This window comes from Dipteris shenzhenensis, chromosome 8, assembly GCF_047967505.1.
Source record: "Dipteris shenzhenensis isolate YYH24624 ecotype China chromosome 8, Dip_SZ_1.0, whole genome shotgun sequence".
NCBI lineage: Eukaryota > Viridiplantae > Streptophyta > Polypodiopsida > Gleicheniales > Dipteridaceae > Dipteris > Dipteris shenzhenensis.
In genome coordinates this window covers 55,364,959-55,390,641 of record NC_141603.1, presented here as the reverse complement: position 1 = coordinate 55,390,641, position 25,683 = coordinate 55,364,959, and the positions used below count along the sequence as shown (strand labels likewise).

General features: G+C 47.7%; 1 protein-coding gene across 3 annotated transcripts in view; it reads left to right on the top strand.

Moving 5' to 3' along the window:
- Positions 1-25,683, top strand: part of LOC147899697 (exostosin family protein) — a 98,029-nt gene that overhangs the window by 735 nt on the left and 71,611 nt on the right. For 2 of the 3 annotated variants that reach the window (XM_087377936.1, XM_087377934.1), the window contains exons 2-3: positions 127-220; positions 415-601. In XM_087377936.1, the coding sequence (XP_087234062.1) occupies positions 127-220; positions 415-601 (281 nt within the window). The remainder of the gene's footprint in view (positions 1-126; positions 221-414; positions 602-25,683) is intronic. The other variant, XM_087377935.1, reaches the window with a different exon arrangement.

Genomic DNA, 25,683 nt, shown 5'->3' with positions numbered 1-25,683 from the left:
TACGAACTGACTGATTTCTCTGGTATTGTCCAAAGGGAATTACATGCTTCCTTCTTACGCAAAAATGAATTGCCAGTCTGTCGAAACTCTGGCTTGGCCTAAATGTAGCTGGTGTTTTCCTTGTAGACTATATATAATAGACCGTGCCCAAATGATTGCAGTCGACATGGCGTGTGCAACCAGGCAGAGGGACAATGCCGGTGCTTCCATGGATACGGGGGTGAGTAACGAAGGCTCTGCTGTAAGATGCGCTTCCTCTCTTCCCAGAGAAGTCCAAGATGCCGGATCCCTAGACGTATGCAAAAGCAAGTTAGCACGAGAATTTCGAAATCTCAACGTACTGATGCTTCTATCTCGAAGTAAGACGAGCTTTGACATGTTGATCCAAACTGGCTACACGTTGTTTGCATGTAGGACTAGCCTGTCAGGATACGTTGAATCTTGAATGCAATCTGGGTACTCTGCCAGAATGGCCATATGGCCCTTGGGTGGTGTCCATCTGCTCTGCAAACTGCGACAAGAGAAGGGCGATGTGCTTTTGTGGGAATGGTACAAGATACCCAGAGCGGCCGGTGGCAGAAGCCTGTGGCTTTGTTCCCAGGTATTTCTTATCTTGTGCTTGTCATCTATATCTGCCTGGTACGTATGTTTTCCTTTCCAGAAGAACACGGCACAGTCGCTTATACCATTAAAGTGTTTAAAATTTGTTAGCTTCTATTGCTTAAGTTACACGTTGCTATTTGCAGCTCCTCAACATTCATCACCAATGACAGTTTCAAAAATCCGAATAGTTAATGTTTTCTGTAGAAGCGGCAGTATAAAGGAATAACAAACGAAATAATTAAGGGATTTAAGGCTAAGGAAAAGACTACGGATCTAGGACGCGAAACGGGCAAAATAAATTTGGAGTGTATGGTGCATTTTGGACTGCAGCGCAGAGAAAGTTGGCTTTCAGACGCACGAGCTCCACGAGAGAGCAGACCCTGACGTAAATGTGAGCAAAAGTTGAAGAAGCAGCTGTATTAAAAGTAGCAACGCTGCAGAACAAACGATCTACAAGGATTACACAGAGCTGCACAAAGGATGTGATAGCTCTAAGTACTGTGAACAATTTAGATGGTAAAACCTCTCTGAAAAACCCCAAGATAAGATAAATATAGAACAAAAGGTATTAAAGAATGCAGAGAGTGGTCGAGACTTAGTCAACTATAAAAGCACTCATTGCAGTAGGGTAACAAAAATTTTGCAGGTTGTTTGTCAGGCGGTGCTGTTACTTATTTCTCAAGGCAGGCAAGAATTTTAGGTTTTATTTCTTAAGAGGTTTCAAAGGCCTCTACCGAGAAGCTCCTTTGGAGTTGGAGGTCTCGTATCACAAGGTGACAGTATTGGAAATGCTACAGGTTGGGCCTTGGCATAGCGATTTTGGGGCTTCCAAGAAGTCTCCTCTCCAACTAGGAAAACAAATTCCTTGGTTAGACAATGCCTAGACGTGAACCCCCTTTTGAGGAGACAATTGGCTAGATTGGTGCAACAAAAGGAACGAACAAGCGGGCCTAGCCTAGGGCTGATTTGGAAAGCCCACAAAGGGCAGTTTAGGCCAGTATCTATAGGCCCCCAATGGGACCTGATCCGGGGCCAACTTGGCCCAGATCCTGGGGTGTATTAGCCCACGTGCATGTGCTCATGCACGCGCGCGCACACACTTTTTGTAAAAGGCAGTATATCATGTGTGTAGTTCACAATCATTCATGTGTGTGCAGGCTAGCAAATAGACTGTGCTTCAAGACAAATGCAGAAGCAGCACTTATATATCTCCGTCCGTCCACAAATTGGACACAATACAATACCAAAATGTTCTCCTACTATATGCCTGGAACCTCTAGATCTTTGAGCGCGCGTGCTCTACCTCTCTGTCCAAAGGGTCCCTTCCACCTTGCTGTCTGGAAACCAGCCTAGGTGGGCTGCCGCTCTAGCTGTCTGAAGCTTCTTTAGGGTCACCTTCACCTCTTGAGTATAGGCCCAGATCTGCCTGGCTGCTGCTCCAAGTGATGACAAAGGAGGCCCAAATGGCCTCCTTTTATAGGGGCTAGTTGCCCCCCCTACTGGCCTAATTGCTGCCCCCTACCAGCCAGCTCAGCAGGCTGCAAACTGACTTTGGGGGCTTATAAATCCCCCCCTGGACTCTCTTTGAAGGTCTTTTGCTGGCCTGCCTAACCACGTGGTATCCAGCCACCAGGCAGTTCCAGCCTTCTTTCTTAGCCCCAAGTCTGCGCATAGGGTCCCAGAAACTTTTCTGAACTGGTTTCCCTCCCTGACCACGGATAGTTGGTGAGGCAGAGCCACCTAGACCGAGACGTGGCACATTCAGCAGAGGACGAATTCACAGATCACACTAGCTGACATCCCATCCATGTTCAGGCTTAGGCCACGGTCGACAGGGATCACTGTGGTGCATGTCCGACATAGAGCAGCCGCTAGGAGGTCACGACATACTACACTTACAGACAGCAGACAACGATCTATCATGGGTTTCATGCCAGCACAACCTAGCCCGTCATCGAGTTTACTTTGACGTCTCATGCTGTGTGTGTGCTGGATTGTATTGGGTTAGGATATATCTGCTATGATGATGATGATGCTAGTTGAGACGATTTTCCTATTCTTCTACAGCAGATCACGGGAGTAGCACCACAGAATATCCTCCCAGCCAAATCCTTGCTAGAGCGTGAGAGCTCTCAGAGAAATCCAAATCCAAAAAAATCACGTGAAAAGTCCATTCTCCCTCTCTCAGTAACTCCAACAAGCCCCATCTCCCTAGATGGATCTAGATGCCACATGTCATCATCCTAGGGCCTTTCCTAATGCATCTTTTCACCCCTCTCTTGGGATACTTTAATTTTCTTTGCCCCTAGGCACATTGCTTGCATTAGGCCCTTAGCCTTAGATCCACCTAGTTTGGTGCTATCAGCCCTCACCTAGGACCTTGACATTAATTCCCTCCCGATCATTTACATGAAGCGCAAACAAATATATTACAAACGTAGATCCTTAAGGGAAATGTCGACTAATTCTTCCAAGGTTATGCCACCTCAGCTAGAGGGTAACATTCCTTCCCTCTTCAGACATCAGCGTCCTCGATGATAAAGTCTGGGAACACTCTGCAACTGGTATACGGATTCCCAGGTAGCTTTTGATAGAGGCTGACCATGCCATGCAACCAATACCATGGGTATCTTTCGATTTTGCACTTGCATTGTTCCTCGGTCCAGGATTCTTGTTGGTTTGCGTCTTGCATTATCCTCTATCTCCTGAAACAAAACCACACCTTCGATTAGTGAGTCACCAGTGTGCAAAAATTTCTTTAAACGAGAAACATGAAACACTGGGTGCACCTTGCAACCCTGTGGCAATTCTAATTTATAGGCTACCTTGCCTATTCTCTTTAGAATTAACCACGGCCCACAGTATCGAGGTGATAACTTAGCACACTCTCTTGAAGTTAACGACTTCGAGTGCGAAGGAACTCTGAGAAAAACTTTTTCTCCTTTCTTAAATTCTCTTATAGACCGGTTTTCATCCGCATACGCCTTGGCTCTATCCATAGCTTGGCGGATATTAGCTCTCGCAAGTGCTAGCATCTCCAGCATTTGAACTACAAAGTTCGCGGCACTAGGCACTCTCTGAGGTATTCCAACTGTAGTTGGATTTGTTAGTCTATAGCCATAATTCAATTCAAACGGACTAAACTCTTTTAGAGGAATGTTTTCTATCATTGTAGGCAAACTCTAACAATGGCAACCACTTGTCCCACGTATGTTGCCTCAATGACACATATGCCCTCAGCATATCCTCTAAAATTTGGTTGACTCTCTCCGTCAAACGTGCTTCTAAAAGCGGTTTTATGCACATCCTCGGCTCTAATCCGGATCTGATGGTAGCCACACTTAAGATCTATCTTGATGAAAATCACGGCTCCATGTAATGCATCTAGCAAATCATCAATCCGAGCCATCGGATACCTGTGCTTAACAGTGATATTATTCAATGCTCTGTAATCTATACAGAGGCGAAACGTATCATCCTTATTCTTCTTTAATATCACTGGTGAAGAAAAGGGTGAGAAACTTGGTTGAATCTGTCCCAACTTGAGGTATTCTTTCAGTTGTCTACGCACCTCCGCCTCTTCAATAAAACTCATTCTACAGGGAGGTCGATTTACAGGTTCTGCCCCGGGGATCAATTTAATCTTATGCTGAACGTTCTGCTCTGGAGGTAACCCATAAGGTAACTCATCCCTAAAATATTCAGAGAACTCCTCTGCTGTTAGATTAGCCAGCTTGGCCATCTCACCACTTTGAACAACATCAGTGCTAGTCGAAGAATCATCAACCGGCTCTACCAATGCTATACAAAGGAATATAAACTCTTCTTGAGCTTTTCGGATTTCCATCACGGAAACCAACGGTCCCTGAGGTATATCTTTTCCATCTCGTAAGACATAAAGCACATCATTCATCTTGAATTGATATACGTGCTTTTTCCAATCAATGGTTGGAATGCCATGCCATACCCAGGGCTATATCTGCATGAGCAAGCTTAGTCATTTCAAAATCAAGCTTCTCAGCATAGTTTTGAATACGAAGCTCCAACTGAGTAACCCTTTGGTCCCATACTTTAGTTGAACTTCCATCAGCCATCCTGACTGTATACGCATAGTCAGATGGGCTAGTCTTTAACTTCAGCATCTTCACGAGCTTGGAGTTAATCACATTGTGCGTTGTCGGCTGAGAACCACTCCCTTTACTAATCCACTTCTTCTTAAACCCAGATTTCTTCTAGTACCCATATTGGGTCTCGATCTGCGCAAACCCACTTGGCCTGCTGCCCTTGGCATCTTCATAGTTCAGGGCTATGGCTATTGCATCATCCAACGTGTTTGCATACTTAGCCCGAACTTCCATTTTAATCCTATCATTCAATCCAAATATGAAATCTTTCACTTGGATTGATTGAGGTAGGGGTTCATCAACCTTCATTACGCTCTCTCGAAACTTATCAGTGCATTCTGCCACTGACAAATTTCTCTGACGAAGGTTTCTATACTGATCCCAAGCTCGGGATGCTTTGTCAGGAGGTAAGAAGTGTTTCCTAAATTCCCTTTTAAAACCCCTCCCAGGTAGTGGATGCAGTACCATCTTTCTTTTGTTTAATCCACCATCGATCCGCTGCCTCACTAAACATGTGGGTGGCCTCGCGGATTTTCTTGATATCATTTCTGATTTCACAAATGGCGAACGCCTCATCCCATTTGTGTAACCAGGTCTCAATGACATCAGAACTACGGTCATTCATCTAACCAGAATACTTTTTTGGCCTATAATTGGCAATATTAGGTACTTTAGCCTTCCTAGGCTCGACCGTATAGACACTAGACTCCGGTTCCATTGGAGCCTTTCCTTTCTTATCTCGAGAAGGTCTGGGAGACATACTGTGTATCACTCTTCTAAGTTCAGACTGCCCTGCATTTGCCTGTAACTGTTGCGCTAATAACTGCTGCAAGGCATCCTCAAGTAATGCAATCCTGCCAGATAAGGAGTGAACTACTGGGCGTGACACTTGCTAGGTCGGCCGGACTCCTGACTCTACAGGGTCCATCCTGGAAGCTCCTTCTTCTGCTTCCATTCAGGTCAATGGGTGTTTTGCTTTATTAAAAAAAAAAAAAACTGCTAGAACACTGTATTTACAAACTGACGAAATTCAGTGTACTGGCACTCTGACACAATTCCCTATTCTAGGGAATACCTGCAATCCCACATGTACACTGACTAGGCAATTGACACAGGCATAACCCAAATACCGCTTTTCCCTATACTAGGGAAATTCCTGCAAATCAACTGTAAACTCTGCTGTACAGGAATAATAAACTGCAAATTGAAAATTTGTAGTGAAGAGGAAAAGAACTGCTCCCTGGAATCTCCATGTATTTCGAGTTCGGGCTCCTATGTGAAGGTAATCTGTGCCTTCATCAAATGTCGGAACGTGCACCTACGTGAAGGTAATCTGTGCCTTCTTCTTGGCTATTCACAAACGAAAATTCACAGCTTCCCACCATTTGCCAACATCAACGCGACGATCTTTTGCATCCAACAACGCTCCTTGGCCCTACTGTCCGTCACTTCTCAGCAAACCCGCTCTATGGTGCCCTTGGTGACCATGTAGCCTCATAGCGATCAGGAGGTTCCAGTCGGATAGAGTAGCCGCCCTTTGGCAATCTGTTCTTCTGCTGGTTCGCGAAGAAGTGAGCTGCTTGAATGCTGAGATCCAAAAATTCGCCCGTCCAGTCACCACGTATTTCGTCGATCACGTATCGTCGTCAAGCGCCACGCCTTCTCTAATTTCCCAGGTCATTCAGACGTAGTCCCAAATGATAAGTTACCCCTCTCGCCTTCATCAACGGAAGTCCGCACGATAGAGCCACGTATAATCTCCGCCCTTGCTCTGAATCGTCGAATCGGTTGCACTGCAACAGATAGGCTGAGAGATTTGTCCAAGAGCCCACGCTAACTGCCCATCAGCCCATGGATACTTGCATACGCCAACAATTCCAGCCCTGTTCAGAATCGCCTTCATACGTAACTCCTTCGTTCAGCTTGACAGCTCTGATACCAAATGAGACGATTTTCCTATTCTACTACAGCAGATTACGGGAGTAGCAGCCAAATCCTTGCTAGAGCATGAGAGCTCTCAGAGAAATCCAAATCCAAAAAAATCACGTGAAATGTCCATTCTCCCTCTCTCACTAACTCCAACAAGCCCCATCTCCCTAGATGGATCTAGATGCCACATGTCATCATCCTAGGGCCTTTCCTAATGCATCTTTTCACCCCTCTCTTGGGATACTTTAATTTCCTTTGCCCCTAGGCATATTGCTTGCATTAGGCCCTTAGCCTTAGATCCACCTAGTCTAGTGCTATCAGCCCTCACCTAGGACCTTGACTTTAATTCCCTCCTGATCATTTACATGACCTGACTAACAAAATGAGCACCTCAAGGAAAATAATTGCCATGTGAGAAACCAAATCATCCATATGCATCAGGAGGGGGTGCGTAGCAATGGCAAAAAGCAGAGCACTAGATGGACAGCCTTGACGAACAGAGCATCCTAATGACCATGAAGAATAGAGAGAATCAAATAGAAGACAAGATGCCCTGCCACCGTCATAAAGCCAGTAAACCACCTTTTGCGAAACCCAACCGTTGCATGACATCTGCAATGAAGTCTCATATGACCGTATCAAATGCATTTTCAATATCTTTCCACATAATCAAAACATCCTGATGTGTGTATTTGGCATATTCAATACCAACATAGGTATTTGCAATATTATCCATGATTTGCTTGCGAGGCACAAATCACCATTGCGCAGGGTGCAAGCCTCTATATAAGGTCTGTGAGATACATAATACCAACATTTTAGGGATGAGCTTGTATATCACAGGCATCAAGGTAATGGGCCTCCAATCTGACAAATGCTTACATAGCGGCTTGTCAGGAACCAAACGCAGCAGGCTTTTCTTCCAAGAAGAGGGCAAAGAACCAGAAAGCCAAGCAGCATTGATCATGTACAAACGAGCAGGGCTTACTTGACCCCGAAATTCAGCAAAAACTTCCACTGTGAGGCCATCCCAACCTGGGGATTTAGAATGTCCCAATTTGGCCAATGCCCCTTTCAGCTCATTATCTGTGAATGGCAAGTCCAATGAATCTGCCTTCCCAAAAGAGAGAATTGGATGGACATGGCGAAGCAAAGCATCTCTAGTAGCAAGCTCGGCAGATGAAGAGGGTGGAGGGGCAGTAAACAAATCTGCAAAATAATGCTGAACCACCATGCGCACACACGCACACATGCACACTTTTTCTTTTGGGCAAAATCCATTTTTGTCAATATATTACATAGAACAGTCCCAAGAAAAGGGGCAGCGCGCAGGCGCACACACACGACAAGGGGCAAATCTGTGCCCTATTTATAGGAGGGGGCACCTGCTGGTCAGTCTGATTACTCAGGCTGCCTGGCCCAACTTGAACCCTGGTTGGCGCTTTATTGGGGCATGCTGCGAAATTGTAGGGCCTCTACTAGGCCTGCCCATGGAGAGGAAGACGTGCCAGAGGCATCAACCTGCTCACAAGGATCATGTTTGGTAAGTTTGGTATTTGGGTCCATCTAAGATGAGATAGGCTTGTAGTTCCCCATGACAAATTCCTTGAGCAACTCATGAACATACCGCTACTCAGAAACAAAGACCCCTTTTGAGTTTGCTGAATCGCCAATCCCAACAAGAAATGGAGTAAGCCTAAGTCCATCATCTCAAACTCCTTTGACAAGGTATACTTCTTCATGGTGATATGCTCTGCATGAGTGCTAGTCTATATGAGATCATCCATGTAGAGGATAATAAAGGTGACCATACCACGATCCCGAAAGAGAGACAAGTTGGGAGCTGCAACTGATCTCCGAAAACCCTTCCTCAAAAAGACGGCATCAATTGTCTTATTCCAAGCCCTGGGATTCTGCTTAAGACCATAAAAGGCCTTCTTCAACCTATAGACCATACCTGTTGATTTTGGAACCTCAAAGCCTGGATGCTGTGTTAGATATCGACCAATAGAGGGTATGCACAGCGGAAGACTGATAGAATAGCCTAGGAGCTCACACATTGTGTGTGTGGGAGTGTGGAATCACAAACTTCACATAGATGTGCAGACTTATCAATAAACAATGAACCGGCCAGATATAGAAACCACCGAAATAATACTTTTCCGTCCAAAGCTATGGACACAATACAAAAGTGATAGATCTGGAGTCCCACCAATGGTGTGGTCCTCAGATCTTACCACAAGGTACTTCTACTATCTGCCGGATATCTCTTGACTTGAGCCTGCGTGCTCCACCTCGAGCGTCTGTAGACTTTCTGCCTAGATCTCAGCTTCTTGCTGCCCTAGAAGACAGCCAAGGTCCCTGCCCTCTGTGAGCTCAGTGTGTAGCTCTTCTTGATCTCCTCTGCCTCCTGAATGTAGGCCTGAGGGAGTGTATGCTGCTGCTCCTGCTGCTCCCAAGTGTCCTGGCTGCTGGATACTGAAATGAGGCCTGAGGCCTCTCCTTTTATAGGGGCTGAGCCCCCTGTCAAATTGACCAACCAGCCAGCCCTAAATGGGCCGACTGGCTGGTGGTTGCAGCCCTAACCAACCGACTGGTTGGCTTCCTTCCAAGCCCTATATAAGGGCCTCTGCCAGGCCCTTTTGGGCCGCTGCCAGGTCCCAAGGGCAGTCCCCACCCTTGGACACATCTATGGCCAGGTGGATGGTCCACCATAGCCTCCACCTCTGCCCCTTTGCAGGCGCCTTTTGCTGCGCCACATGCAACCTCTGTTGCAGGTCATGTACCTGCCCACTAGCAATGCCACGTGGCTCGCCTTTTAGTCGCCTTTCTCCTGGGTATTTGCTGACATTTGGTGCTGCTCCAAACATGCTCTGTCAGGCCAGATCCAGGCTGAACATCCATAGCCACCTTTCCGTCCATGAGCTTCATTTGTTGCAGCCACCATGGCTCCTCCTGGTACTTCTTTCTTTCTCTGATCTCTGGCCCCATGGCATCCATAGTGCTGCCCATGTGGCCTTCTCTCAAGACCCAGGTCCACCTCCCCCATGCTCTCCTCATATGGGGGCTTACAGATGGGGAGGCGACCTTTCCAATGTGCTGCTCCTTGTACACCACCTCCTGCAAGTCACCATTCAATGTTACGCTCTAGCCGAGGTAGTATGACCTCGGAAGAATCAGTTGACATTTCCCTTAAAGGATCTTTGTTTGTAATATATCTGTTTGCGCTTCATGTAAATGATCGGGAGGGAATTAATGTCAAGGTCCTAGGTGAGGGCTGATAGCACCAGACTAGGTGGATCTAAGGCTAAGGGCCTAATGCAAGAAATGTGCCTAGGGGCAAAGGAAATTAAAGTATCCCAAGAGAGGGGTGAAAAGATGCATTAGGAAGGCCCTATGATGATGACATGTGGCATGTAGATCCATCTAGGGAGATGGGGCTTGTTGGAGTTAGTGAGAGAAGGAGAATGTACCTTCACGTGTGATTTTTCAGGTTTTCGACCTCTCTGTGAGCTCTCACGCTTCAACAAGATTTGGCTGGGTGGAACTAAGTTGGTGCTACTCCCGTGATCTGCAGAAGTAGTTAGGAAATGTACATAATATTTGGTATTAGAGCCCAGGCTAGGTGAGAGAGGGGATCTGTGTGATTGGACGGAGAATTGCGTATGTTGAGCGCACGCTACTAGTGATGGCAGCTAATATGAAGTGGTCGGGTACATGGGTGACGAATTGATATTGGTGGTCCTCCCGCACTGGCTATCAGGACTGCTGTGTATCCCTGGTGAAGGAAGATTTTGAAGAACGTATCAGTTGCTCTTTGTTAGCAGACAGCAGACTTGGAGCGCAAGGTGGCACGAACGGCCATTGAAAGACTAGAGCACAGGCAAGGGGTGCGGGACTGTTCGTGGGCTTGACGGAGAGGTTTGATCGGCGCTGGCCTACGCAAACAGCGTTGAATTAAAAGACCTGCGAAGGAATTCGACGGAACAGTGACGAACGGGATAATTCTGCTACGCGTGACGCAAAAACAGAATAGAATAAGAGTTAGCTATTTCGGAAGGGGCTGGCAGAGAAAAAAAAAATTTCAGGAAGAGGGTCGCTGTCCACTTCACCATTTCCTACAAATCCTGCACAGGGAAGTTGATGACGCGCCTCACGTGCAAGTGCTGGTGTGGCAGACCTTTGGTTAGTGTAACTCTGGTCTAGCTAACTGAACCTGTTCACCAAACCAGAGCCAATTGGTCCAGTTAGTGTAACCAGACAGTTATCCATCCAATTACTGTGGGGAAAAAGAAAAAAAACAGAGTTTTCTTTGGCCACCAGTTTCCACTTATCTGCTGTCCGTTAATTTCCTGTCGGAAACACAGAGTTTTGCAGACTTGGGATGGACAGTCTTTGAGACTATGCCTGTGTGCTTCAGTCACAGTTGATTTGCAGGAATTTCCCTAGTATAGGGAAAATGGTTTGGGGTATATTGTGATATATGCTTGTGTCAAATGCCTAGTTAGTCTGAATCTGGGATTGCAGGTATTCCCTAGTATAGGGAATTGTGTCAGAGTGTCAGTATACTGAATTTTGTTAGTTTGTAAGTGCAGTGTTTTAGCGGTGTTTAAAAAAAAAAAAAGGAAAAAAAAGAAAACACCAATTGACCAGAATGGAAGTAGAAGAAGGAGCTTCCAGGAGGGACCCTGGTGAGTCAGGAGTCCGGCCGACCCAGCAGGTGTCGCGCCCAGGAGCTCACACCTTATCTGGCAGGATTGCATTACTCGAGGATGCCTTGCAGCAAGTATTAGCGCAATAGTTACAGGCAAATGCAGGGCAGTATGAACTTAGAAGAGTGATACACAATATGTCTGCCAGACCTTCTCGAGATGAGAAGGGAAAGGCTCTAATGGAACCGGAGTCTGGTGTCCATACGGTCGAGCCTAGAAAGACTAAAGTACCTAATATTGTCAATTATAGGCCGAAAAAGTATTCTGGTCGGATGAATGACCGTAGTTCTGATGTCATTGAGACTTGGTTACACAAATGGGACGAGGCGTTCGCCATTTGTGAAATCAGAAATGATATCAAGAAAATCCGCGAGGCCACCCACATGTTTAGTGAGGCAGCGGATCGGTGGTGGATTAAACAACAAAAAGATGGTATTGCATCCACTACCTGGGAGGGGTTTAAAAGGGAATTCAGAAAATACTTCTTACCTCCTAACGAAGCATCTCGAGCTTGGGATCAGTATAGAAACCTTCGTCAGAGAAATTTGTCAATGGCAGAATGCACTGATAAGTTTCGAGAGAGCGTAATGAAGGTTGATGAACCCCTACCTCAATCAATTCAAGTGAAAGATTTCATATTTGGATTGAATGATCGGATTAAAATGGAAGTTCGGGCTAAGTATGCGAACACGTTATGCGAACACGTTGGATGATGCAATAGCCATAGCCTTGAACTATGAAGATGCCAAGGGCAGCAAGCCAAGTGGGTTTGCACAGGTTGGAACCCAGTATGGGTATCAGAGGAAATCTGGGTTTAAGAAGAAGTGGATTAGTAAAGGGAGTGGTTCTCAGCCGAGTGGTCAAGCCAAGCAGGCGAAACCAGCTGAAACTCCTAAATCAAGTACCACCATTGGAGTGAAGAGGAAAGTAACGCTAATGGCAGCTCGGGCTTGGTCAAAGTCTCCCTTAAACCCAGAGCAAAGAGAAAAAGCAAGGAGAGAAGGCTTGTGTTTAGGTTGCCTTCAGCCTCATCAGTGGAAGGATTGTCCACGAAATAAGGATCGTCGGATGGCTGAGATGGTAGTCTCAGAATGCGACGTGGAAATGGAGGGAAGTCCCAGAGTGGAACAGATGCAGATTCAACTAGCGGGATCTTCTCAGAGGTCAGTACCTTGTTTGTTATGTGTGTCTGTTGCTAAGCTAGTAACGAGTATACCTGATAACATTCTATCTAAGCCCGCAGCAACGGGGTATACAGTCTTTAATGACACGGAGTTAATTAAGATGAAAGGGCAAGTGGCCAAGCATGATGTCATTGTGTTGTTTGACTCGGTGTCAACTCACAATGCAATTAACTTCAAGCTCGTGAAGAGGTTGAAGTTAAAGACTAGCCCATCTGACTATGCGTATACAGTGAGGATGGCGGATGAAAGTTCAATTGAAGTATGGGACCAAAGGGTTACCCAGTTGGAGCTTCGTATTCAGGAGTATTCCGAGAAGCTTGTTTTTGAAATGACTAAGCTTGCTCATGCAGATATAGCTTTGGGTGTGGTGTGGCATTCTAGGAAGAATTTACCCATTGATTGGAAAAAGCACGTATATCAATTCAAGATGAATGATGTGCTTTATGTCTTACGAGGTGAAAAAGATATACCTCAGGGACTGTTGGTTTTCGTGATGGAAATCCGAAAAGCTTAAGAAGAGTTTTTATTCCTTTGTACAGCATCGGTAGAGCCGGTTGATGATTCTTCGGCTAGCACTAATGTTGCGCAAAGTGGTGAGATGGCCAAGCTGGCTAATCTTATAGCAGAGGAGTTCTCCGATTGTTTTAGGGATGAGCTACCTAATGGGTTACCTCAAGAGCGGAATGTTCAGCATAAGATCGAACTAATCCGGGGGGTATAACTTGTAAATAGATCTCCCTATTGAATGAGTTTTACCGAAGAAGCGAAGGTGCGAAGGGCATATGTGTCATTGAGGGCATATGTGTCATTGAGGCAACATACGTGGGACAAGTGGTAGCCATTGTTAGAGTTTGCCTACAATGATAGAAAACATTCCTCTACGGAGTTTAGTCCGTTTGAATTGAATTATGGTTATAGACCAGCAAATCCAACTACAGTTGGAATAACTTAGAGAGTGCCTAGTGCTGTGAACGTTGTAGTTCAGATGCGGGAGATGCTAGCACTTGCGAGAGCTAATATCTACGAGGCTATGGAGAGCGAAGGCGTATGCGGATGAAAACCGGTCTATAAGATAATTTAAGGACGGAGAAAAAGTTTTTCTCAGAGTTTCTTTGCACTCGAAGTCGTTAACTTCAAAAGAGTGTGCTAAGTTATCACCTCGATACTGTGGGCCGTGGTTAATTCTAAAGAGAATAGGCAAGGTAGCCTATAAATTAGAATTGCCACAGGGGTGTAAGGTGCACCCAGTGTTTCATGTTTCTCGTTTAAAGAAATTTTTACATATTGGTGACTCACTAATCGAAGGTGTGGTTTTGTTTCAGGAGATAGAGGATAATGCAAGGCGCAAACCAACAAGAATCATGGACTGAGGAACAATGCAAATACAAAATTGGAAGATACCCACGGTGTTGGTTGCATGGCATGGTCAGTCTCTATCAGAAGCTCTACCTGGGAATCCGTATACCAGTTGCGGAGAGTATTTCCACACTTTATGATCGAGGACGCTGATGTCTAAAGAGGGAAGGAATGTTAACGCTGTAGCCAAGGTAGTATGACCTCGGAAGAATCAGTCGACATTTTCCTTAAAGGATCTTTGTTTGTAATATATCTGTTTGCGCTTCATGTAAATGATCAGGAGGGAATTAATGTCAAGGTCCTAGGTGAGGGCTGATAGCACCAGACTAGGTGGATCTAAGGCTAAGGGCCTAATGCAAGAAATGTGCCTAGGGGCGAAGGAAATTAAAGTATCCCAAGAGAGGGGTGAAAAGATGCATTAGGAAGGCCTATGATGATGACATGTGGCATCTAGATCCATCTAGGAAGATGGGGCTTATTGGAGTTAATGAGAGAATGAGAATGTACCTTCACGTGTGATTTTTCTGGTTTTCGACTTCTCTGTGAGCTCTCACGCTTCAACAGGATTTGGCTGGGTGGAACTAAGTTGGTGGTACTCCCATGATCTGCAGAAGTAGTTAGGAAATGTACGTAATATTCAAGAATGTTGATTTGACTTCCACTTGGTACGCCGGCCTGTCTGGATCGTGGCCACCCTCGCAATCGGTGCAAAAGTATCTTGATAGTTGGTGCTTGGCTGCCGTGCAAGCCTTTAACTACAAGTTTGACCTTGTGCTTGTCAATGGACCCATGTGGTGTGTACTTGGTTGAAAACCCACTTGACACCAATCACCTACCACACCGCAAAACGGCGTCGGAACCAACTTCCACATTCGATTCTTCTCAATGGCTTTGATCTCCACTTTGCATGGCCGTTGTCCAAGTCTCCTGCTAGAGAGCTTTCTTTACTGAGGTAGGCTCCTTGTTTGAAAGGATCTGAGAAATAATAAATACATAGTTGACCTATAAATGCTCCTCCATTGGGGCTTCGAGGTCCATCCTCCATGGTGTGAGAAGAGAGAGAGAGAGAGAGAGAGAGAGAGAACCTCACACACACAAAACTGGAAAGGAGAGAAAAAGATGAGAGAACTGCAATTGATCGCAGGACAAATCCATAAGTAGTGGGGAAAGCCTCTGCTATATATGGGATGAGCTGCACCTGAACCGAGGTAATGCAAGTGAGGGAAGGGGCGCCTATATATAGGCAGTCACCTCCTCCCTAGTCGGCTGTCTAAATGGGCCGACCCTAGCTCTAGGTGGCCGACAGCTGCCCCTAGGTGGGCTGTCCTGGCCTGCAGCATAAAGGGGCTGCTGCACATCCCTATAAAAGGACTGTAGCCCCTGCCTCTTTGCCTGACTGCACCTTTACAAGGGGCGAACCCCTCCTGCCCTACCATGGGCTGCCACACAGCCATATAGGGAGCTGACCCCCCCTGTCTAGAGGCTGACCAGTAGGTCTAGGTGGCCGACCAGCAGGTTGGCCCACCTCAACCTACAAGAGGCCTCAAGGGTTGGTCTACTGCTCCACGGGTGACAACCAGCAGCCCTAAAACCTCCTCTCAGTTTGCTGGCTCACGACTCCCTCCACTCCTGAGGTCTCTAGCCAACTGTGGTTTTGATACCGTGTGAGAAGTGAAGCAGATCTGAACGGAAATGAAGGGAGGGGGAGAGAGAGAGAGAGAGAGAGAGAGAGAGAGAGAGAGAGAGAGCAAACCTCACACACAAAAAACTGGAAAGGAGAGAGAGATGAGAGAATTGCAAGTGATCTCAGGACAAAACCCCAAATAGTGGGGGAAACCTTTGCTATATATGGGCTGAGATGCACCCAAACTGAGATAATGCAAGTGAGGGACGTGGGGCCTATATATGGGCAGCCACCCCCTCCCTGGGCCGACCTGTCGTGCAGCATAAAGGGGCTTCTGCACAGCCCTATGAAAGGGCTGTAGCCCTTGTCTCCTAGCCCGACTGCCCCTCTAAGACCGACCCCCTCCTGCCCTACATGGGGCTGCCACACAGCCATATAGGGAGCTGCCCTACCCCTGTCTAGAGGCTGACCAGTGACCAGCAGGTCTAGGTGGCCAACTAGTAGGGTGGGTCTACTGTTCGACGGGTGACGACACAGGCCACCAAACCTGGCCAGCACCATGCGCCTCATGAGGGGCTGCAAAGTGGCAACCAGTGAGCCTGGGCAGATCTGCCCTACCCTACTCTACCCTCACAAGGGGCGGGCACACCCACAACAAGGCCATCACTCAGCCTACTCTAACCCTCTCTCTCTCTACTATATGACATCAAGAGACGTTGACCTCCAACACATAATTCACTTGGAAGGATACTTTGTTACTTTGGAATCATGAAGTGATCTACCGACCACTTTGGCACTTGACAAGAAGGTTGAGCCTCCTCTTGCGGTAGCTCATCACCAACCTCAGAAGCATCCTCTTCTACTATTGGTTGAGGTTGCATGTTAGGAACAAGAACCTAGGACGGATCCTCAAAGTCACCTTGCTCACCATGTAGGGGTGGCTCCTTTGTAGTGGAAACTGGAACATAATCTTCAAAGATGACATCCCTGCCGACAACAACAAGAAAAGATGCAACTATTGTCGCAAGCCAAGGCATGAAATTTCAGAATGCAGGGAGCGCATTGCTTCGAAGAAGAAGAAAGCAGGATTGATAGTAAATGCCTCACATGCAATTGAATCCCTTGAGCCAGCAAATGTCTCACATGCACATGCTCTTAAGGATGATTGGGCATGGGCTGTCCATTGCTCCTTTGATCCCTCCAAAGTTGATGCATTCTTTACTGCTAATGATGCTCAGTCTTGGTATTTTGATAGTGGTGCTTCCAAGCATGTCACCTCTTGCAGACAGTTGTTTCATTCCTTAGCTAATGCACCTCGAGGGGGGACTGCCACATGTGCTAATAATGCTTCCTATGTGTAAAAGGAATTGGAGATGTGCAAATCACATCCATTTCAAGCCATCTTGTCACTTTGATAAATGTTCTATTTGTGCTTGGAATTGAAGTCAACTTGATCTCAATTTCAGCAATTGCCACTTCAGGTTTCAGAGTGATATTTGATGGATACCGATGCTTAGTATATGATCTTCATGATGACAATGCCATAGTTCTCACTGGCACTTTGCAAAAGGGGCTTTATCACCTTGATCATTACTCAGCTGCATTTTCTATTGAAGCATTTGCTATTTCAGATTCACAGCTTGCTGAAACTCATCTTTTTCTGAGAGAATGAGTCATCTCAATTATAGAGCTCTTGCCAAGTTACATTCATAGGGCATGGCAAATGATGTACCTCAAACTCACACAGTTTCCAAACATGTGTGTGAGGGTTGTCTTTTGGGTAAGATGCATCGGTTTCCTTTTCAAAAGGATTGTTCGAAATTCTCACAAAGGAAATTGCAGCTACTGCATAGTGATGTCTGTGGCCCAATGAGGACAAATGCCATTGGAGGGTACAAATATTTCATGACTCTAATTGATGACTTCACAAGATATTGCTGGGTATATGCTTTAAAAGCCAAATCTGAAGTGTTCTCATGCTTTCAGAGGTGGCTGGATATGGTTGAGAATGAATCAGGATGCAAGCTTGTCACCCTCAACACAGATAGGAGGGGAGAAAGAAAGAGATTTTATTAGAGTCTTCGGAAGACCGATGGGTCTATGAAACTGAAAGAAAACCTGACACAAATCACAGTAAGGGTGGAGCTATTGAAACGAGCATCATCACCCGTGCTGAATCCTAAGTCTGATCATACATAATCAAATACATCTGGATGTAACAATGAAAAGAAAAGGTTTGGAGCGGAGCGGAATCCTCCGTATGTCATGTCGCCTTGGCAAGTGCATAGCCGGTGATGGGACGCTAGTGCTCGTCAAGGGATGCCGTGCGTCTCGATCTCTTGGATGAGTCTCGATGCAAGACCAGAGCCATCGTGACACCCGTGGGACGCATCTCGGGTCTAAACAATGACGGGAGGTCCCCCAGAGTGATCTGTGTGTCTCCTCGATGTCTCGTGTGTCATGCTGCGATCATCAGGTCGGGGTCTCTGTCACATCTACGGCTAGAGACTGGACGATCAATGTCACTCGATGGGAAGAACTCTTTGATCTTGCTCTGAGAGGTGTCTGATGATGTGGCCAAGCCCCGTCGCTTGAGTAAGTGGACTCCCTCATGAATGAAGGCCGCGAGGCATCTCTGATTTGCGTAGGCGAGGAATTTGGAAAGGAGCTCGGAGCCATCTCTGAAGAAGCAGTGGTAGCGACCTCGGATCTTGTAAGTACACTGGGCACCTGAAAATAAAATGCTCCTCCGACTCAACCTCCTGATAGTCGCACAATATGCATAAGCGATACTCCCTAGGAATCCCCTCCGCTCTGCTGCTCTCTAGCGGAGGCGGTGTGATGATACCCGAAACTGTCCGATGGAGATCCGTAGTGAGTGAGGCATATGAAGCTCAGTGTACCCTGGTGGTGTGATGAATCCCTCCTCCGAAATGCGAAGACAATAATCTCTGTAGAAACTCAGCTTCACTGGAAGCTCCCTCGGCTCCAACCAGGTCCTAAAGGTGTGTAGTTGTAGGAGATCCTCTCGAATGACCTGGTTGGTATGTGGCCCAATCGGGATGGTGGGTGGGAGTACCGGAGGGGCATCTAAACTGTACTGAAAGGAAGGTATCCTATCGATGTGGAACCCTAGTCTCACAAACCATCTATGAGTCCGTGCATACCAGCATCGCTCGTCTCCCTCTGCTGCCAACCTCATGGAGGAATTGAGAGCCAACCATTGCAACCTGTGTCTCCTTGATGTGCATTCCCCATATGATCTAACCTGGTGTAGATATGTGATGGTCAGAAAGGTTGCATCTAGCTGGAGTGGAGAAGCACCAAGCTCGGTTTGAATGATGTGATGTGTTACAGACGGTTTCCCCCGGATCATCCGTGAGAGCATGAGGATTTGCAAGCGCTCCACCCGTGTCCACTCTATCTCTGACATGTCAAGCCCCCAACAAGGGCTGCCATACATATCGGCTGGTCGAACCAAGGAGTCGAAGAGAAGAGCCTTGGTCCGAGGGTCTTGGAAGTGGGAGTGAAAGCACTGTCTCTCCAGCCGAGCCAGTGAGGCGTATCCCCTGCTCAGTCTAGCCTGCATCACTGGTCTCATCGTGAAGATCGGGCTGGAGAAGATGACCCCCAAGTAAGTGTATGAGGATACGATCTCAACTGGTGACCCACCCAAAGTAAAAGTAAAATGCTTCCGTTGCATGTTTGCTCGAGAGGTGTTAAAGATCATGACCTTGGTCTTGCCAAGGTTGACCTCCAAATCATGGGATAAGCAAAAAGCATGCAGTGCATCCAGGTGTCGCTAGAGCCCCTCGGGTGTGGATGACAAGAGTGCCACGTCATCTACATAAAGAAGAATCCTGATGATGATTCCTGCAAGTGAGCAATCGGTCCCTTCTCATCGATGTAGAGGCCAAACAGGGTCGGTGATAAGGGACAACCCTGTTTGACTCCTATGGTACTCAGGATCTCATCTGTCCAACCTGCGCCTGTACGAACTCGGCCTGAGACTCTCATAAAGTGCCATGACTGCCCAGATGATCTCCTGATCAAATTCCAGTGTCTGTAGGCGTGTGATAAGACGAGCTCAAGGTACTGTGTCAAAGGCTTTGCGGACATCCACAAAGCAACAATATACCCTCTCCTTCGGTGATCTGGCCTCCTCAATGATACTTCTGAGTGTGAGTATGTGATCCATAGTCCCATGGTCTCGCCTGAAGCTGGCCTGACGCTCTGCTCTGAGTTCTCTCATCTCTATGAACAGGCTGACCAATGCATCCAATACAGTTACATAGATCATGGACATCATATGTCCAATTATGATAGTCCTGTAGTTACTCGGGTCCATGGGAACCCCTACCTTGTGGATGGGGGTGATGGTGTTGAGTGTCCAAGTGCGGGGGAAGCCAAGGCAAACATCGTCATTGAATAGCTTTGCTAGGATCGGGGCTAACGTGTTGATCCCATATGTGATAAACTCAGTGCATAGCCCCTCGTGATCTTTAGCTCGTCGGCCATTATGCAGTTTCAATGTTGCGTCCTTGACTCCCCCTCTGGTGAACAATGTGCAAGTGGTGGGACGAGGTGTGTGTATGAGGTCTGGAGTGGGACATCATATAGATGGTGTGCATACGTGTGCCAGACTCTCGTGTCGGTGAGGGGTGATGGGGACCTACGCTCAAGGAATCTTCGCCCAAAAATCCTTAAAGTTGTTGCTGTACAAGATGTGTAGCAGCAGCTCCTCATTTTGACGAAGAAATGCTTGCTTCTTTTGACGTATGAGACGTCGGTACTTGCGTACCGTGTCTGGTGTGTTCGGGAGGTGACATCTGGTTTCAAGTCGGAGCTGTCAGCGATAAGCCTTGCACTCCGCATTGTACCAATTGTTGCAAGGTACAGAACCAAGAGGTGGTGGTCTAGTGGACCGTGTGGTGTGGGGAAAGATATGGAGGGCAGCCTCGAGGAGTGTGCAAGTAATCAGGGCAGCACGGTACTCTATGAGTGGTATGTGATCGATGTAGGTTAGGAGTCTGTTTAGGCGTCTAGAGTAGGCCGGTGAGAGGTTGTGATCAAGAGGCTGGGATTAAAGTGTATGTTGTGGTAGGTGTCGTGCTTCCTATGTGGTGTGTGTGGTGTGGCTAAGCATGGGGTGGCGATAGTGAAGAATAGATATGTGTGATCAGCTCCTGAAGGGAGTGGTGCTATGGTGAAGTCGGTGATACATGAAGTGAAGGTAGGGGATCCCATGATGTAATCTACTACACTAGTGCCCGCCCCGTGTGGGAAGTGGGAAGCAAGTAAAACCATCTGAGAAGGACCATAGGCCGTTGTAGATGATGAGATCATGCATCCTACCCAAATCAAGGAGCGCGTGTCCATATGGTGTAACAGGCCCGTGTCGGTCCGATGAGGTCTTGGTCATACCTGCTCCGTCTAGGTCCATGTCTGGTAGCATGATAGAGTCGTCTCGGAAGTCTAGGAGTGGTGCCTGTTGCGTACTCGTCCTGGCGTTGAAGTCCCCAACAAGGAGAACTTTCCCGCGGGCTGAAAGGTCTGGGATATCCTGATGTAAGGGTGCATATGGCGATGTCTCACCTTCTTCTCGTGCCACTCTGGCGAAGTGGGATGTGTCTGGCGGGAAGTAGCATATTGCTATGAAAAGGTCACGGGTGTCTGTGCGTCGGATCCGGATCCACATGAATCGGGAGTGTGCGTCCTTCCTCTCAATGGAGATGGCTCCAACGAGGGAAGACTTATATAATACTGCGACCCTGCTTGATCCTCGGACTCCTCCTGTATCCCTCGTCTCATCCGTGAAGGTTGACTCCCATGTGTAGCCATTGACTATCGGTAGTGGGTGCTTTGGGCTCTGGTGTGTCTCCGTGTAAAAGACTATGTCTCGTCCTGTATAATTCTCCGAGAAGTTCCCTGGGTCTGACCATAAGGTACCATTACAGTTCCAAATGGTGCAGTCTAGGGTGTCGGAAACCTGAGTCTCATAGACCCTGTCCCCCTAGGGTGTACGGGTGGGAGCCCAACGGGTGCCGGTCAACAACCTAACATCTCGGACCACGGCCCATTTTCCCTGGTTGCGGGCAACATCCCACTGCTGTAGAAGAACTCGTCGCTCAATTTGTAGTGGTGTCAAATCCTCGTCCATGGATAGGGTGGGATGCTCTCTAGAGAGGCTCGGCGTCAGAGTGTTGCTAGTCGAGCATGTGGATCTCTGAAGCGAATGACTAGGGGCTGCTCTCGGTTGGGATCTCTCCCAACACGCCATGCTCCCTCTATGCCATGGTCCGGGACCCCCATGGTGGTGGTCACAAAGGTGATCGCCTCTTCCATGGGCGTCGTAGTGATGCTGGTGCTGTCTCGCGTGATCCCTTGTATCTAGATGTTGAGGGCCTTCGAAGCCCTCTGCTACTGCTCCTATATGGCGGCTGAAACAGTTGCCTTTGCGGGCTTCTGATTCGCCACGTCCACCCATCGAGTCGTCTCTGCTATAGCCGACTGTATCGTGGCTATTTGTGCCTCCATCTCTGTGACTGGGGTCCCTCCAGGCGCTGCTTTGAGGGTTTCGAGCCATCTCGAAGCTGTGTGATGTCGTGTCTGAGTCCTTGGATAAGGGTGCCCTGCTCGTGTATAATGCGGGCTTGCTCCTGGGTGTATCAGGCCTGCTCCTGGGTGTAATGTGTCAGCTTTGCCTGACGGGCCCGGATGCTATGTATCTCAGCCAATAGGGAGTCCCAAGCATCTGGCGGGGGCCTAACATGTCCTGGTTAGGTGGGAACTGGATCTTGAGAGGGGTTGGAATGAAGGTGGGCTGCTGAGGTTGTACTGAGGGTGGGGACAGCATGATCTGGGCAGGGGAGTGATATGTAGGAGTAGCGAGGCCAAACGAGGTGATGAAGGGTGGCTGACTGAGAGGTAGATGTGATACGAGGGGAAAGTATTGTGGAGCCATGGTTGGTGGGGCCAGTGGTGAGGCTACTGGAGAGGAGACCTGTGATGATGATGTAGGAGAGGGGGAGGAGAGAGGTGGCGTAGATGATGAGGCGGATGATGGTGGTGAAATAGTGGTGGTAACCATAGATGTCGAGGATGTGGTGAGCGGCATGGGCTTTGGGTGGGCCCCTTTCTTTTGGGCTGCGGTGTTGTCCACTGTCAAACCACTCCGGTTGCTGCGTTTGTTGAAGTCCTCAAGATTGAGTTGCTTTTTTGTTTTTGCCTTGTCACCGTTCCCCTTCCCCATCTCCACGCATATGCAGATTTGGATCGAGGGGTCTCCCACCTAGTCTCCTATCCTCATCCCCCCATTCCCTTCATTATGGGGGCAAAGAAGGGTCTGCAGGAGGTCGAAGCTGCTGTAAAAAAAAAAAAAAACATGGGGGGTGGCGGAGGGGTAGCGAGGGGTATGGACGGGGTAGTGGGGGGTTAGCGGAGGGGGTAGCGGGGGGTAGAGAGGGGTAGCGGGAGGGGGTAGCGAGAGGGGTAGCAGGGGGTAGCGAGGGGTTAGCGAGGTAGCGAGGGGGTTAGCAAGGTAGCGGGGGGTTTAGCGAGAGGGGTAACGAGGTAGCGGGGGGGTTAGCGAGGGGGGTAGCAGGGGGGTAGCGTGGGGGTAGGTAGCGGAGGGGGTAGCGGGGGGATAGCGAGGGGTTAGCGAGGGGGTAGCGGGGGGTAGCAGGGGTAGCGGGGGGGGGGTTAGCAGGGGTAGTGGGGGGGGGGGTAGCAGAGGTAGCGGGAGGGGGTTGCCAGGCAGCAGCAGCTCATTAGGGGAGAGGAGGAACAGAGGTGGAAGGGAGAGGCAAAGAAGTAGGCAGGGATGGCAAGAGTGCTTTTGGGGGTGAGAACTGCAGAACTGAAAGCCTCCGAAATCTTCAAAACAGCTGAGCAGGGTCTTCATGGGGGCCAGATGCATGCTTAAGGCCAAGTCCTTGCCCAATAAATTTTGGCTTGATGCAGTAATGTGTGCCAACTATGTGCTGAATAGATCACCTACAAGGGCATCGAGGACTGTTACACCTTATGAAGCATGGAAAGGTAGGAAGCCTTCACTTTCACACATGAGAGTTTTTGGGTCTCTTGCATATGTCCATGTACCATCTCAGCTGAGACATAAGCTTGATGATAAGGCAATCAAATGCATATTTATTGGTTACAGCCAGGGGAGCAGAGGGTATCGGTGGTACCAACCAAATATTGGAAAGATTATTATTAGTAGAGATGTAATCTTTGCTGAACATTCACTTTCTCCTCTTGTGGACTGCAAAGCTAAGCCAGAAGTTGACATGTTTGATGCCTTTGATTCCTGGTTACCTCTTCTTTCCGCAGGAGGGGACTTTGACCAGCAACATGAGCCTCCTGCAGGCCCTCCAACAAGCAATGATCAGCCAACACCCCATGCTGATTTGCAGGTTCCTCTTACCGCACAAAATGATCCCACTATTCATGATGCAATGATTGAAGAAAGAGCTGTCAATAGACAGCAAAGGCAATGTAACATGCAACGGTAATTTGATTGTGTAATTCACAGCAAGACCTTCTTTAAACCTTTAGCGAGGACTTAGCGTTGTTTACCATAGAGAGAGAAAGGAGATGAGGGTAGAGAGAGAGTAGAGTCGACAACCGATTGGGTCCCTGTACCCACTGAGGGCCCCCTCTCCCAATCAGGGGTTTGCTTTATACTTGGAGAACTGAGAAATACAAAGAACACTCTTCGAGAGAGCACGGAACGTACTTCTGAAGAGATCACTGTGCACACGTATAGCAAACCCAAAGACCTTAGAGGCAATGCCGACCAATACCAAGACCTTGATGCTGTCCACACTGACAATGTAGGACGCTCTTGCAAGGCAAGGAAGAGGCTTGTGTTGTCCACCGGAATGCAGGGTTACTGCGTGAGTGAGAGAGTGAAAACTAGGAGTGATAGATCCTATGAGAGAGTTGAGAGATGACTGAAATATAGAGCTAAGAGTGAGCTGTGTAAATTATAAAAGAGAGTTGAGAAAGCTGATGAAATAGTGTCCAAACCTCTCTCCGTTAACCTCTGACTGTTGTGCTGCGTGGTCACCTTCAGATCAGGCTGAACTGATGGCCAAGGGACTGAGGCTATAGCAGGGCCAGTTTTGAGCAGTTCAGGGGCTGCACAAGAAGGCTGAAGTGGAGCTGTAGGAGAGCTGAAGGCAGGAGCAGATGAATGCTTCAAAAGGGCAGCGAAGGGGCCCTTTTATAGGGCTGGAACTGAGCCAACCCAGTCTGTAAACAGCCGACTGGGTGGATCTGTTTTACAGACTGGTTGGCCTACAACCGGCCTATAAAAGCCTTCCCTGGCTCATTTTCCAGGGGAGTTTTTGGGCAGCCTTTGCAGGCTACCTTCCTTGCTTACCTGTCCAGCCTTTGGGGGCCCTAAAGGGGCTCCTAACCTAGGCTAAGACCTAACCTATAAGATGGAAACACTAACCTACTGTTCTCCAGTGGGTACTAGTGAACAAGAATTTTCCCATAGAGCCTCACTTCACAAGAGCAAGCTCACCCCCCATATGGCGGATTTCCTTGAGATGGCTGAGAAGCCTATGAAGATCCCTATCCTTTCTATGTTCCCCCCGACTTGAACCCTGGTTGGCGGGTCGATTTGTTGGGATTTTATCATCAAGGTGAGTGGAGGATTGTATCTTAATTAGGATTTGGATAGTATTGTGGAGACTTGGTTGCCTATATATTAGGTGGAACTTGTGTATATTGTGTGGAGCTCGTAGGAGCCTTATCATTATGAGGTTGATGATCAATAACATCTTCATGTGTTTGCCCTTATCCTCTTGTGTGGTGTCTCTTCCATCTCCATCTCCCATCTCCCTCTTGAGCACTTCTCCTCTCTTTTCTAACATGGTATCAAAGCCTAAGTTGTTCTATTCCCTTCTTCTTCAGCCTTGCCATTTGTAGTTCCAATGAGCTCCCCACCTTTACTTTGCTCTTTTATGTTGGTCACCTCTCTGCTGCCTTGCTGTTATTCTCTATCGTGATGGTCTATTAGTCGTTTGAAGGCCGTCTACCAAATGCTGCTGACAAGTGATATATGCTCTCAAAAGTGATGGGCGATTCTATTACAAGGAAAGTATTCCATCATAGTTCGAGCATCTTTTCGCCTTGCTAGA